Genomic DNA, 15873 nt, shown 5'->3' on the forward strand with positions numbered 1-15873 from the left:
TACTCTTGGTATACTAAATTGATATACTTACAGTCTGCTAAATTGTAACATCTAATTTTGTACTTAATGCACTTTAGTTATCTAGAAGTAGTGCATGCATTTAAAGACTGATATACAGTGATAAGACTATCCTAATTTTACTAATACGGATATCAAAACGCATTTTAGGCTTAATTTTAATACGTGCATTGTGCAATAAAGAAGTACTCAAAAATAAAGTTTAATTCTAACATTTATATTGGAAAGACTCAAGCGATATGTCAGTAAATATGTTAATGGATTTGTACTATACTTACTGTAGTATGAAGTAAGTGTATTTTAAATACATTTTGGTATAATAAAAAAAACTAACAAAAACGTATAAAAACCCTTTTATATATTACATGTGTTACTCTTTATGCATCCATTTTAAAGGAGCAAAAATCCCAAGCAGTTATCAGAAGCCTAAGCCTAATAAAATGGCTCAATGTAATTGGATATTGCAAAATGACAAATATTGGTTGTTGCATTGCGAGTTCTTACTCAGACAGTCGAGTTTCCTTGCTCAAGCACGGGGGTAAATGAACGAGTGTGTTATTGTAATTTTTGTGTTTGTATTGGCGCTGTTGGTAAGTGCCACTGTGAACTCGATGCCAACAGTACCACGCTGTTCCTGTAATTACAACACCACACTGCTTCAAATGTTCTGTTAGTTTAACACACACACTCACACACACAGTGACAGAATGACACAATATCGCTGTTCCGTAACTGAGGGTGTTGAAGTAGTTTTTCCTTAACTCTCCATTCTCTTAGTTTACTTCATGTCATCTTTCCTAAGGTTGTTGTACAAGGCCATAGACTCCAACCGGGAGAACATGGGTCCGATCTACAACTACCGTGTGGAGATTTCCATCTTCTTCATCATCTACATCATCATCATCGCCTTCTTCATGATGAACATCTTCGTGGGTTTCGTCATCGTGACCTTTCAGGAACAGGGAGAGAAAGAGTACAAGAACTGTGAGCTGGACAAGAATCAGGTAAGAGAAAGACACAATAGGATTGTGTGGAAATCCCTGTGAACTGCATTGATCTAGACTTTATATCTTAATGTATTCTTTTTCCATATAGTACACAAAAAAAGTATGCTGGCTTATAAGGATCCCCTTTTTTAAATCAAAGACAGCATTGCATGTAGTATATCCTTCATAGATAATAAATACATGAATTGACAGAATGAAAAGCATCATTTGATGTGTGTCGTCCTCAGCGTCAGTGTGTGGAGTATGCATTAAAAGCGCGTCCTCTCAGGAGGTACATCCCAAAGAACCCGTATCAGTATAAGTTCTGGTATGTGGTGAACTCCACCGGCTTCGAGTACATCATGTTTGTCCTGATCTTACTCAACACCATCTGTCTTGCGGTGCAGGTAACTTCCTTTATTCTTAGGTAATTATAAGTAGTCTTAGTTTGCTTTCATGCTTAATTAATGTTTAAATAATTGTTTGTGTTTAAATATTCAAACCTGCTTCATATGCTCATTTTGTAATTTTATTTGATGAGATATAACTATGCATTAATACACATTAATTTGATTATGATTTATTTATTATATTATTTAACTGTATATTTCATGTTAATTAGCTCTTTATAGTCCCCATTAAATCAAAAATTTGGTGTGTAGCTTTTAGTGCATGTCTATACAGTATATGATGTGTATATATAGCATACAATATGTATTTGAAAAAAAAATCAAATATATTGTATATGTGTGTGTGTATATATATATATATGATTCATAATAGGATTCATAATACAGTACAGGTCAAAAGTTTGGAAACATTACTATTTTTAATGTTTTTGAAAGAAGTTTCATCTGATTTATTTGATCAAAAATACAGAAAAAAAAGTAATATTGTGATATATTATTACAATTTAAAATAATTGGTTTTCAATTTATTATACTTTAAATTATCATTTATTTCTGTGATGCAAAGCTGAATTTTCAGGATCATTACTCCAGTCTATCACATGATCCTTTAGAAATCATTCTAATATGATGATTCATTATCAAAGTTGGAAACAGTTCTGCTGCTTAATATTTTTTCGTAACCTGTGATACTTTTTTAGGATACTTTGATGAATAAAAAGTAAAAAAATAAAAATAAAAAAAAAGAAGCAAATTTTTTAAAAATAGAAATCTTTTGTAACAACAATGTACACTACTGGTCAGTAATTTTTTTTTTTTTTTCTTTTTTTTAAATAAATCAATACTTTTATTCAGCAAGGATGTGTTAAATTGATAAAAAAGTGATAGTAAAGAATATTTATATTATTAGAAAATATTTTTTTATTTTGAATAAATGCAGTTCTTTTTAACCTTTTATTCATCAAATATATTAGGCAGCAGAACTGTTTCCAACACTCATAATAAATCAGAATATTAGAATGATTTCTAAAGGATCATGTGATAGACTGGATGTCACATGTGACACTAAAGACTGGAGTAATGATGCTGAAAATTCAGCTTTGCATCACAGGAATAAATTATTTTTTAAAGTATATTCAAATAGAAAACTATTATTTTAAGTTGTAATAATATTTCACAATATTACTGTTTTTTTGTATTTTTGATCAAATAAACGCAGCCTTGATAAGCATTAGAGGCTTCTTTCAAAAATATAAAAAAAGTAATGTTTCCAAACTTTTGACCTGTACTGTATATGCTATTATAGTGTTTATTAATATTTAAAATAGCTTTAAATTTGTATATTTTTAGTTTTTGTTTTCTGTTATGCAAAAATAAATAAATGTGTATATATATATATATATATATATATATATATATATATATATATATATATATCTTTTTTTTTTTTTTTTTTTTTTTTTTTTTTTTTTAGTTTTAGTTAACAATAACGACACTGGTATGCAGGGTGTATATTCATGTTTGTCTAATGAAATTACCTTTCACTTATACATTTTCTACAATTTAATATCATTCATTTATGCGTCCAGCACTATGGTCAATCCGAGCAGTTCAGTTATGTAATGGACATCCTGAATATGGTCTTCACTGCCGTCTTCACTGTGGAGATGGTCCTCAAACTGATCGCTTTCAAACCCCGGGTGAGTAATTCAAGCACATAGATGCACGCCATTATACATTATCACACAATTTCCCATTTGGACATTCAGAACAGTGCAGTATAAATACACTTCCCTCCTCAATATGTCATGCTCATCCACTTATATCGTTAGATGGTTACACAAGGTTTGTAATGTTAACTGCCCACTTTTACACATGCAGGTTTGTGTTGCGAAGAAGGACAGAATGCTAGTAAGCATCTCAGCGTGATGTGCAGTGCTGTCGTTTTCAGCTTTTCTGTGTGGCGTGACTAACAGTGTCTCTTTGACACGAACAGATTCAGTCCATCATCTGACAACAGCACAGTTCTTCCTTTACTAGAAAATAATATAGTAACCTTTCCTACTTTATATTAATATGCTCAAAAAAAATATTTAGGTCTAATTTTAAGATTTATTTATTTGAATTGCCTTAAAAATTTCCATCCGTTTTGATTAAACAGTTTTAACATAAACTAATAAATGTTTTTTTAATAAATAAATGTTTAAATTTAGCCCCCCCCCCCCCAAACGCGATAGCAAACATGCCACATAATGGTTACATTATTTTGCTCAAAGTTGTAATCACAACGATTGTTGTCATTTGAGAGATTTATTTTTAAATTTCATCAGAACGTAAAAAACTTAATCTTGACGTTGGTGTCGTCTCATCATTGTCTCGTCTTATTCATTGAAAAAAGGTCATCGACCAGCACTTTTTGTCAAAGATTTCGTTAACGAAATGAACACTATTTCGCATGCACTTCCAAGGATGTGGACCTAGGCTCAAATTGATATGGTAAAAACGACACAGTCGTTACTGTTGTTATCGCTGTGTGCTGAGGAAGCCTCCGGAGCTGAAATTCATGTAGTAAGCGTTTGGTTTCTGACATGCACTGTAAGTGGTAGACCAATCACAACAGACTGGGCCATCTGACCAATCAGAGCAGAGCTGGCTTTTGGAAAGGAGGGATTTGGAGAGGCCGAATCCTTTATCAAACCGTTACAGACACTGTGAGAAAAGAGGTGATGCTGCAATGGATGTTATGAGAAAATGAAACTGTGTTTTTATTTATTTATTTATTTTTACCTTGGATTCATGTGAACCTATTGCAGAAGACAAAATAGGAACCTTTAAAATAGCATAAAAAGGGCATTTAAAAACTGTGTAACCTAATTGGATGGAAAATGTTATACTGTATGCAATTCATATACATAAATCTTAAATATAGGCCCAAATATGTGTACTTGGTTTGGGTGTTGATTGATACTTTAATAAATAAGCTGATAACAGTTTTTTAAATGATCGGAAATGTACTGCATCTAACTTCTAATCACACATATATTCCCTGGCCGTCCACCCCTTCGCATTTCTCAGGGGTATTTTGGGGACGCCTGGAACGTCTTTGACGCTTTGGTTGTGATCGGCAGCATTGTAGACATAGTGCTCAGTGAGATTGATGTAAGTACAGCACAGTTCTAGGCCCTGTGTCTCCTCTTATATCCGCTCAACCCTTATCTTCAGACAGGCTCAGATTTCAGCTCAGGATGAGCTACTGTACTTTTCAACTGAAGACTTGTTTCTTTAACTGAGATCTAACATCTGTATTTCTGTCTTCTCTGCACCTTCTTTTTCCTCCCTCATTCTGTTCCATTCATTTCTTCCCCCTCTTCCTTGTGTGTGGTGTGTCTTTTATTAACAGCATTATTTCACTGACGCATGGAACACATTTGACGCCTTAATTGTTGTCGGTAGCGTCGTAGATATTGCTATCACTGAAGTCAAAGTAAGTACAACCGTTTTTCGCCTTTCCAAGTGTAGAAGTCTTGCAAAATAAGCATATCTGGTGCCAACACAGATTTTATCCACAAGAATATCTTTATTATGTGCGAACCCAGATTTGCACATCAAGTGGGACTCAACACAGTAACAAAATTGTTTATTGTGCAAAAGTGAAATAAATATATTTATCTATTTTTATTTTAAATGTAAATATGTATTTAAATATCTTATGCTCACCTAGGCTGCATTTATTTGATCAACATTACAGTAATATGAAAATATTAATACAATTTTAAATAACTTATATTTGAATATATTTTAAAATGTAATTTATTATTATATTACTATTATTATTAAATGATTCAAATATCATTTAAATTATTATATAATTTAAACAAATTTATATTTAAAGAATATTTAAAATATAAACATAAACAGTTATGCTGCATAATTATATATATACTGTATATAGAGTAATCTTTTTTTTTTTTTAAGAAATCTCTTACACTCACCTAGGCTACATTTATTTGATAATAAAATACATGGAAAATATTATATATATATATATATATATGCTGTGACAATAGTTAAATTTCTTGTAATGGCACTGATGATTTTTTTTGCAAGGTTTCACTATATGTTGTCTTGAGTTATTTGTGATGTGAGTTGGGTCGTTTAGCTAACCTTAATAACATTAACAGTCACACCTTCTCTTTCCCCTGCTTATCTGAGATAAAACAACATCTTGTGAACCTCGAGGACTCTTCTGCTGAGAAAACTGCTGAAATCGCTTACCGAGCTTTTTGTTGTATATTTGTGTGGAACATTAATCCGTTGTCTAGCATCCAAATGTGTGTAAATGCAGCAAGAACTGCAGAAATCCATCAGCTGGTTTGTCTAACGCTTGTTCTTCCATTCTGTCTCCATAGAAACTTTTAGAGGCAAGTATGGGAAAATGTGATCTCCTGTTTGCTTGTGTTCTGCTTCATAATGACTTTATTCCTTGAAGTGCTGTGAGGACAAAAAAATGTTCTTGTCAAAAGTTTGACAATATTGTTCCGGTTTAAGAGTTGTCATCAAGATCAGTTCAGAAAAAAATCATATATTTGTGCCTTGCTGATTTTGTGTAATGAAGTAAAGCCCTCACTGCCTTGGCTTTACTGATTACATCGAGCCAAATCAGCATTAATGATTAGTTTTTGTGGGCAGGAAGGTTGATGACTTGTTAAAGGAACAGACCACCACTTTTTGAAATCACACTTAAAATGTTCAGCATCAAACAAATCAATATGGAAACGTCAGCAATTTAATTATCTTCGTTACTAAAACATTTTATATTAACATTATATTATCAGTGTTGTTGTAGTATTTTATACTTGTATAGTGTTTATTCATATGTGGAATTGGCTTTTATTTTTGTATTGTCAGTTTTCATTTTATTACTTCATTTTAATACTTCGACTTAAACTTATTTATTTCAGTTAGTTGCAGGTCCTAACACTAACTTTTTTGTCTCATATTTTTCACCTGCTTTTTATTTGTCCTTTGTTGTTCGATTAACATTTAAAACTCAGACGGCAGCAGGAATATTGGGCTGCTGTCACTTTAAGAGCTCATGCACATATCTAATACAGTATACTGATACTGATACACGTGCGTTTACTTTCTCAACTGTTTACGTTCACTTAAGACATAACCAACTATGTTTACTACTAGGATACTTGCCATTTTTTTAACATAATTTGTGAATTTGTCCGTTCAAGTGCAAGAAGACGTGAAAGAGAGCTCAGGGCGCACGCTTCGAATGTTTGCGCACCCAAAACTTTCCACACAGCATGCGAGTAACGGAGTGAGCTCCCTTTCGAGTCTTCTTGAATATTGTCAAGGCTTAAACTTTCATGACGATGCAGCACTGGCCCGTCAACTGTCCCGAGCGTCGTTCACATTTGTTAATTTTGAATTTAGTTAGAAAAGCGACACCGTTTCATACACTCGCCAACAGATTTTTACTCTCATTTGGTGCTTGGCGGGAGTTCATTTTAGGCCCTGGTTAATTGTAAGTTTTTCCATCCAATATTCATATTTTAGTTTGTTTTATTTTAATATTTTAATTATTTCTGTATTATTTCAATTAACAAAAACATTTTTAATAGTTTTAGTTAACAATATTATCAACACTATTATATATAATTTTAAAATATATAAAATTACATTTTACCTAGTTGTGCTATATATACTTGAAATGTAAAGTTGAATGCTGGACATGAAGAGGGTGGTGCTGGAAAGTGATGGTGTTTAGCAATGGTGGAGTTTCTGTGTGTGATCTCTTTGGTGGTGCTACTTAAACTCCTGTATCTCACAATTACTGTCCAGTTTCAGACATGTAATGTAGGGAATACACACTCTTATGTATTGATTGGTTTGTCTCTCCTCTCACACGCCTGTCACTCTGCTGTCTGAGCTACAGTGCTATCTCTCTGGAGTCTCTCATGTCCCAGCGTCCATATATAAATGTATATATGTGTATATTGTACATGTCCCTTTAGGTGTTTGTACTGTGGCCATTTTCATTGGATGTGTTGTGCATTGAGTCTCTGTACGTCGTGTCCTTGTATAGTATGATTGTGGACTTGTGATATGTATTTATGAGAGTTTGTGGATGTTTGTGTGCGAGAGAGAGAATTTGAGAGTGGCTATGTCTTGTCTTTGTATGTTTTTCTTTATTTTCTTTGTCTGTTTTCCTCTACATCTTTATTTTCTGCTGTGTTTGTGCGTTTCAGTGGTGATAAATCTATTAAGAGGTTTCACAAGGTCTTCTATCAAGCCTATCTGACTAGATTCTTGCAATCCGCAAACGGTTTCAGAAGTTCATAGTTCACCCCAAAAATGTCATTATTTCCTCACCCTCATTTTGTTCCAAACCTTTACAACATTAATTCCTGTATATAATAATATCCCTTCAATAATAAATTGAACCTGTTTTTTCATGCAACTACAATAAGCAGAAAATGAATGAAAGTGGTCCTTGTGACCTAAGGCCCGTTCACACCAAGGATGATAACTTTAATGTTAAAGATAAGGATATAGTTCTAAAAATTGTTTATAAAAGAATAGCAGAATCACGACTATAATGATAACAGCACAGAGAAACAATATAGTTGGAATCACTTTCAGAACAAATTTTTTCCAGCTGATAAACGATAAAAATATTGACAGCCAATCAGAATCTGTCCTGCTTTCAAGAGCTCAAGCATTTAAAGTGGCAGACGACAAACTGCAGCACACTATTATAATAAATAGAGCAATATTGTACATTGATAGTTATAATTTTTTGGCATTATAATATATCATAATTTAGGCATTTAGGTATTATTTTTTATAGTCTTCTGGACATTCATATTCCCCTATTGTCCATGCAACTGGATCTTTGAGTCAGTAAGTTGAACTCGAGAACTGGAGCAGTTTGATTTGTGAATGAATCATTCAGACTGATTTTATGAACTGGATTCAATGAAATTCAATTCACAAGAATGTTTTGTTAATGAATCAGACATCGCTATACAAAGGTATGGTTGTGAAGACTTGGAAAATGGCATAAGTTGTGTGGAACACTTTTAGTATACTGTACATGTCATATTTGCAGGTTTTGCACTTTCATGATATTGAAAAGAGTGGTCAGGAAATTCTTCAAAAAGTCCATCAGGTTTGAAACAAAAATGAATGAATTGATCTTTTTGAACTATTTCTTGAATTTGTATAAATAATTCTTTTATCATTTTAAAAGCCTTGTGAAACTCATTTTATCACTGTTTTTAGTGGCTTACATGCATGCTGAATTTAGATATACAATTTTAAATCTGCAATTATAGATATACAGTAAAGCATTAGATGAAAGACAGCAGGTACAAATCTCTGGTTTCTCCCCGGATGTGCCCTGCTGTCTGATCTGAGATGCTCGTACAGTATCTATACTCATTAATGCCCGCTCGGGGGTATGTGTGACTTTCACCCAATCTTGCGGTGGTTGGCGTGACTGGTTTGCCCATCCCCTGTTGCATGTTGGGATATGTCCTGCTAACATTAGCTTGATTCTCTGCAGATGGCGCTCGGGCACCCGCTCCACACTCCTCCGGTCAGTGCCCAAGCGGTGTAGTCAGTTTGAAGTTTGCTCTTCCTCTCTTTCAGTGCCTCTTGTTCACCTCCAGACAGAATGGCCCTGGAGCTCAGAACTGATTTAAATAACGAGAGATCAAAATATCCAATCAATAGCAAACTAATAAAACACCATATGAATAGGGCTCAACAGGATCTCGGCCTGTGGTCCAGTAGTGTATTTCCCTTTTTCTTTTTTTAAAATAAAATTCTTAAAGAGCTCTAAGCCTTAAACGAATGAATCAGTTTTAATTCCGAATCCCACCTAAACCTGATCCAAACTTGAAATGACTCCTTTTTGAGCAAGTAGACAGGTTCTGACTCAAATATGAAATGTAATATTAATATGAAAGTAATTATGAAAGTATCATTGCACTTTAGAGACTTAGAAGAGAGCTCTTGGTTGGTCTGTGCTTAAACTACATTGTGATATTTCTGCGGTTGAGTTCTGTTCTCTGACAGCACAGAGATGCAGTTCATCTGTATATCTATATCTCTGTAGTCTGTCTGTCTGCTGAGTGACTGTCTGTCTCTCTGTTCTGTCTTTCTTCAGTGAGCTGTTAGAGCTCAGAGGAGTGAGTAGAGCAGGTGTGTAGACGTCAGACAGGCTGCATGACCTCATCACTGCTTATTGCTGACCTCCTTCCTCCTTCCTTACTTCCTTCCTGCTTCTTCTCTCCTTCCTTCCTATCTCATTTCTGCTTTCCTTCCTTCTTCATTTCTTGTTTTCTTTTCTGCCTTTTCTCCCCTTCCTTCCCTCCTTCCTTCTTCCCTTATGTTTTCCTTTCTGCTTTTTCTCCCATTCCTACCTTTTTTTCTTGTTTTCCATTCTGCTTTTTCCTTCCTTCCTTCCTTCCTTCCTTCCTTCCTTCCTTCCTTCCTTCCTTCCTTCCTTCCTTCCTTCCTTCCTTGTTTTCCTTTTTGCTCTTTCTCTCCTTTCTTCCCATCTCCTTTCTGCTTTCCTTCCTTTCTTGTTTTCCTTTCTGCTTTTTCCTTCCTTCCTTTCTACTTTTTCCTTCCTTCCTTCCTTCCTTCCTTCCTTCCTTCCTTCCTTCCTTCCTTCCTTCCTTCCTTCCTTCCTTATGTTTTCCTCTCTGCTTTTTCTGTCATTCTTACCTTCTTTTCTTAAGTTTTCCTTCCTTCCTTCCTTCCTTCCTTCCTTCCTTCCTTCCTTCCTTCCTTCCTTCAATCCCTTCTGCTTTCCTCCTCATTCTTTTCTTTTTAATTTTTTTCCTTCTTTCAGATTTCCTTCCTTATTCTTTCTTTTTTCTGCCATCCATCCTTTCTTTCTCTCTTTCTTCTCTTGCATTGGACAGTTAGAGCGCCCTCGAGTGGTGACTCTTTAGCAGGGCACATGCATGGAGGTTCTGCGGTGCTACTGAAACATTGAAGTTCTTCAAGGCTTGTGTTGCTGTTATGGAGAGAAAGACATTGTATGTGTCTAAGCGTGTGCGCACATGCCCGACTGCTTAACGCATGAACCGTCAAACGCTACAGCCAGAAACTGCATCTTATTATTTCTGCTTCTCATGCAAATGTAAAACGTTTATGGTGAGGCTGTATGAGTGAAGCCATGTCTGTCTGGAGTCTCTTCTTTCTGCACAGATGAAGGATTCATCTTTTTTTCTGATTACATGCTGAATTTTCTTCCCATTGTGTGAGTGTTTTAATGTTGATGAATGCGATGTTTGATAAAGTTATTTGACTTTGCAAAAATAAATTACAGAGTCCAATGGACTAGTAAAAAGATGATGACAGGACATAACCAACTTTTATCTGTACATAAATTGTTAATTATTACAAAACTGCGTGGAATTGGTTGCTAGATAGTTGTTAGTGTCACACTGTATATGTATTTACTAAATATTCTTTCAGTGAAAGTCTTTTTACAAATAATTATTTTTAATTGTACAAAAACTACAGAAACATAATAGCATTCATCTGGTTATATAATTTTTTTTTATCACAACATAGACGCTGTCAATGCATCTAAATGTAGAGGAGTGTATATTTGTATTAGTTATATTTGTGTCTTTTGATGATGCTTAGCGTTTGTTTGTTTTTTGGATATTCTCTTGTTTACATAGTTGTAATCATTGCATAAATGTGCGCTAGTCCATCACTGTCCTGTTAATTTTGTTTGTGTGTGTATGAATGTGTGTGCTGTATTGTATGCCGATGCTGTCTACAGCTGCTTATGTAATCCACGGGATAGAAATAAGGCCACATGATGGATCTTCGTGTTATATAAGCCCCTTATGTGAATCTAGTCGTGTTTGTCTCTGGTCACTGGTCATTTTTCAGTCCTTATAAGCAGTTTTGAATGGAGGATTGTCTGTCTTAAGGTCGTTTGAGCCAGTTTGCTGTCCTGACATCTGTCGGTTAGAAATGTTATTATAGAGTTTGATATAATGAGTGTCTGTGAATGCGTTTTAAAGCGTAAGTGGCTGTGCTAACGTCATGTGATAGTGATTAATTCAGGTCTTTGATTTTAAAGCCCACAGAGGCACCTCAGGTGGATGAGTCGGGGGTAAGAAATTCTGCCCCTCTTGGGTTTTTTGCCCAATTTTAGAGTCTGCATTCCTTTTCAGGTTTCCGTTTGAGTTCTGATTTGAGTTCTGGTTGAGTTCTGTCTTTTGATTAAACATTGTTACCTCTCATCTTAACCCACCCCAACTTCAATTTGTTGTTTCTTTGCATTTATATCTAAGTTTGTTTTATCTTTGTTTGCTTTGGTTTTACATCTTTTGACTTTTTTGCCAATTAGGGGGAGTGTCACGCAAACGTGACGAACTGTGTGTGTGTGTGCGTGTGTGGGGTTGTCGGGCCCTCACGTTTGTAGCGCTGACACTGCTGCATGGTTAAGGGGCCCCTGAAGTCAGGTCAGATTAGGTCGGATCGGGTCAGGTAAGGTTGTGACCTCAAACTGACCTTTCACCCATGAGGTTTGGGGGCCCACTGTAAATTGGCATGAAGTAACTCTGGGTCAAGAGAGCCATGCTTGTGCTGATGTTTGCAGTCAAGTATGGCAAAGTTTTTTTTATCCAGCATGCACCCTTCTTCCCCCCTTCCTTTCTTCTCTAGGATTAAAGCATGAAACGCATGGTCTCTGGTTGTGTTTCTGGATCAGTCATACCAGTCTAAATATTATGTTCTCTTAACATTGACGTTCTAAATTATTACATTTATTTTTAATTCCTAAAATCAAAATTTGGCTCTAAATGAACCATCAAAAAGTTGTAAACTATATTGTGCTGCCCTCTGCTGGTCAGACTGCCTTAATACAGCCCGATGCCCTGTGTTATCTCTTTTCCCTGATTGGTTCACTGATGCTTACTCCGCCCCCACAGAACACAGAGGACAGTGCTCGCTTTTCCATTACCTTCTTCCGTCTTTTCCGAGTGATGCGATTGGTCAAGCTGCTGAGCAGGGGGGAGGGCATTCGAACCCTTCTCTGGACCTTCATCAAGTCCTTCCAGGTCAGAAGAACATAATGAAAACCCAATTATATAGATATTCTTGATGCTTTTCTCCTTGTTTTACCATAAATCAGTCATGCACTTTATTAGAAAGGTGACTCGTTTACAGTAATAGTGTTTCAGTTTGGGGTCAGTTTGCCATAGTAATATATATATACTGTATACTGTATTTATATGTTATGTTCTTTTCTCAGGCCCTGCCATATGTCGCTTTGCTGATAGCTATGCTCTTCTTCATCTACGCTGTCATTGGCATGCAGGTTAGTTTCATTGATTTTGTCCATGGTGAATTGAATGGATGGTTGGATGATTGTGGTTTGCTATTGGTCGATCTCACGTGAGTGACAGGTTGCCCCGCCCTCGTGCCAGTAAACACATCATCAGAGAAGAGATGTCGCTGCAAGAGGGAGGGGAAGTAATATTGATTCAACATTATGAGGACATGAATTAAAATAAATAAATATGATGTGCACGGATAAATAATAAATACTGCAATATTGCGTTAAAAATAGGAATTGTTAGTTTTGATTTCATGGTGACTTCTGCTAAATGGCATTTAAGTGAGTGTATTTGATGACAGGTCTAAAATGCAAATCTCCCACATTCAGTGTAAAAATGACGCACTTCAGCTTTTAGCCCTGCACAATGCAACTTGATTTACCATAAGTGGAACTCACTCCATCTTTCAGGTGTTTGGGAAAATCGCCATGGTGGACCACACACAAATCAACAGGAACAACAACTTTCAGACGTTCCCTCAGGCTGTGCTTCTGCTCTTCAGGTCAGTGAACGGCACGGTGAAGATGTTAAAGCTTTAAATCTTTATGAAGATGCCATTGCATTTGTTACAGTTCCCATTTTTTTTATGCTGTCGGTTCATCTAAGAGTTTGTGTTTAATATAAAATGCTTTATCGGATTACATTTGAGATTATGCATTGTGTGTTTTGGGGTGTAGATGTGCTACAGGTGAAGCCTGGCAGGAGATCATGTTGGCGTGTATGACAGGGAAGCTGTGTGACCCGGAGTCAGACTATAATCCTGGAGAAGAAATGACCTGCGGGAGCAGCTTTGCCATCATCTACTTCATCACCTTCTACATGCTCTGCGCCTTCCTGGTACACACATACTAACCTCACCTCCTTTTGATGTTTTCCTAATTATTATAATTACTAGAATAATATTATTTATAATATTACATGTCCTCCTTCAAGCATTTTTTGAATTTATTAAAAGCATTATTTGGTATGGAAGCTTGTTTCCTCCTCAGAATAAAAAAAAGAAAAAGGTAAATGCGTTTATAGAATATAAAATGAGTTTATAGCTTATAATTTCAAGTTATAAACTCATAATTGCAACTCACTCTTTTCCTCAGAATTGCATGAATCTCACAATTCTATTTTTTGGGTTTCTGCCACTGAAAATTTTGTATTAAAAATGTAATTGCGACTTTATCTTACAATTTGGACTTTTTTCCCTCACAATTACAAGTTTATATCTCACACTTCTGACTTTTCTTCTCAGAATTGTGAATTAATATCTCAGAATAAACTCACAATTATGTGAAAAATGTCAGAATTATAAGTAAAAGTAAAAAGTACTGTTTTTTGCAATTACTGTACCTTTATTTATTTTTTTATTCTGTGGCAGAAACAAACTTAGTCATTTTGAAGCCCCAAAGGGATTTTTTTTTTTTTTTTTTGAGGACTTCTGGGGAGAATTATAAACTATTTTGTTCTCAAAAGTTTTTCATATGAATCAAATTGAATAATATCTTGTTTTAGATCATTAACCTGTTTGTGGCTGTCATCATGGACAACTTTGACTATCTGACCCGTGATTGGTCGATTCTGGGGCCACATCATCTTGATGAATTTAAGAGGATTTGGTCAGAGTATGATCCAGAGGCCAAGTAAGGATATGTGAATGTGTTTGAATGTACCTGTATGAAGGAATATCACAATATGCCAGTTGCTTGTCCATGATAGCAATGAAATGAAGATCAAATGTGATTTTTCGGTCAATGTTTTTCTCTTTTTTATCACAGAGGCAGAATAAAACATCTCGATGTGGTGACGTTGTTACGGAGGATTCAGCCTCCTCTTGGTTTTGGGAAACTCTGTCCTCATAGAGTCGCTTGCAAGGTAAGACTTACGCATTTATTAATAATGTGTTTGAATATTTGCAAACCCACCCTCTCCATCCCTATATCTGTCATTCTTTCTCAATTCCAGAGACTGGTGGCTATGAACATGCCCCTGAACAGTGACGGCACGGTCATGTTTAACGCTACACTCTTTGCTCTCGTGAGAACTGCATTGAAGATCAAAACGGAAGGTATGTGAATTCTTTACTGAACTGCTCATAGCGTTACGCAAAACGCTCTGAATCAAAATTACAGTCGGGAAGTCCATAAACCACTTAATTAGAAATATCCATGTCAATTAAATTATTCAAGACAAGATCATTTGCTTCATTCACAAAAGTCATAAAAGTTAAACATCGTCACTGTCAGGCGGAAACCTCAAAAACACTACTTCTCCAAAAACACTACTTTGGAAAAACATTGTATTTTTTAAATAATTAAATACTGCTGATATTGTGGATTTATATATGGTCAGACACTTGCATGTGTCATTATACTATTTTTAACATTTGACCAAAATCAAGCCCAAATGGAGTTACGCATTTTTTTGACCTGTGAATTTCTGAGAATTTAGGACATGCGTGTTTTGTCCTTCATTAGAACAGCCGCATCTGAGGCAGAAAGTGCATCGTGTTACGTTTTCATCAACTTACCGGTTAAAAAGTTTACTGTTGCTATGTGGGTGCTCATTTTTTTCTGTCATTTGGCCAAAGTGCTATGTAGTTACAGTACCATGCAAAAGTTTGGAGTCAATAAGATTTTAAAATGTTTTTGAAAGAAGTCTTTTATACTCACCAAGACTGCATTACAATTTAAAGTAACCGTTTTCTACATGTGATGGTAGTGAGTTGAAACTACCCTTATAGTTGTGTTGATAACATGGTGTGTGTGTGTTTTGACCCAGGTAACCTAGAGCAAGCGAACGAAGAGCTCCGAGCTGTGATTAAGAAGATCTGGAAGAGAACAAGCATGAAACTTCTGGATCAAGTGGTGCCCCCTGCTGGTGGTCAGTTATAAATCCCAGAACCTGTCCCTGCTTATGGAAATACATTCACAGCAGAGCATAGACATACACAACAGCACTAACTTCTGCGTCTTTTAACTCACACCTAAATGATCCATTTAGTAAATATCATTTTTGAACACAATTTAGTTTCCTACATGTAGCATATGCACACATACTGTACATTTGCATTATACACACACA

At 35.4% G+C, this 15873-nt stretch overlaps 1 protein-coding gene across 11 annotated transcripts in view; it reads left to right on the forward strand.

The window, feature by feature from the left end:
* cacna1da (calcium channel, voltage-dependent, L type, alpha 1D subunit, a) overlaps nucleotides 1–15873 on the forward strand; it is a 95882-nt gene that overhangs the window by 58464 nt on the left and 21545 nt on the right. For 7 of the 11 annotated variants that reach the window (XM_084101484.1, XM_084101481.1, XM_084101485.1 and 4 more), the window contains 13 exons: nucleotides 821–1022; nucleotides 1253–1411; nucleotides 3001–3111; nucleotides 4812–4895; nucleotides 11541–11573; nucleotides 12394–12522; nucleotides 12717–12782; nucleotides 13212–13303; nucleotides 13479–13638; nucleotides 14305–14432; nucleotides 14568–14664; nucleotides 14755–14857; nucleotides 15571–15672. In XM_084101484.1, coding sequence (XP_083957610.1) covers nucleotides 821–1022; nucleotides 1253–1411; nucleotides 3001–3111; nucleotides 4812–4895; nucleotides 11541–11573; nucleotides 12394–12522; nucleotides 12717–12782; nucleotides 13212–13303; nucleotides 13479–13638; nucleotides 14305–14432; nucleotides 14568–14664; nucleotides 14755–14857; nucleotides 15571–15672 — 1466 coding nt within the window. The remainder of the gene's footprint in view (nucleotides 1–820; nucleotides 1023–1252; nucleotides 1412–3000; nucleotides 3112–4811; nucleotides 4896–11540; nucleotides 11574–12393; nucleotides 12523–12716; nucleotides 12783–13211; nucleotides 13304–13478; nucleotides 13639–14304; nucleotides 14433–14567; nucleotides 14665–14754; nucleotides 14858–15570; nucleotides 15673–15873) is intronic. The other 4 variants (XM_084101487.1, XM_084101490.1, XM_084101488.1 and 1 more) reach the window with 1 other exon arrangement.

The sequence above is a fragment of the Abramis brama genome (genome assembly GCF_963993115.1).
Source record: "Abramis brama genome assembly, chromosome: 23".
NCBI lineage: Eukaryota > Metazoa > Chordata > Actinopteri > Cypriniformes > Leuciscidae > Abramis > Abramis brama.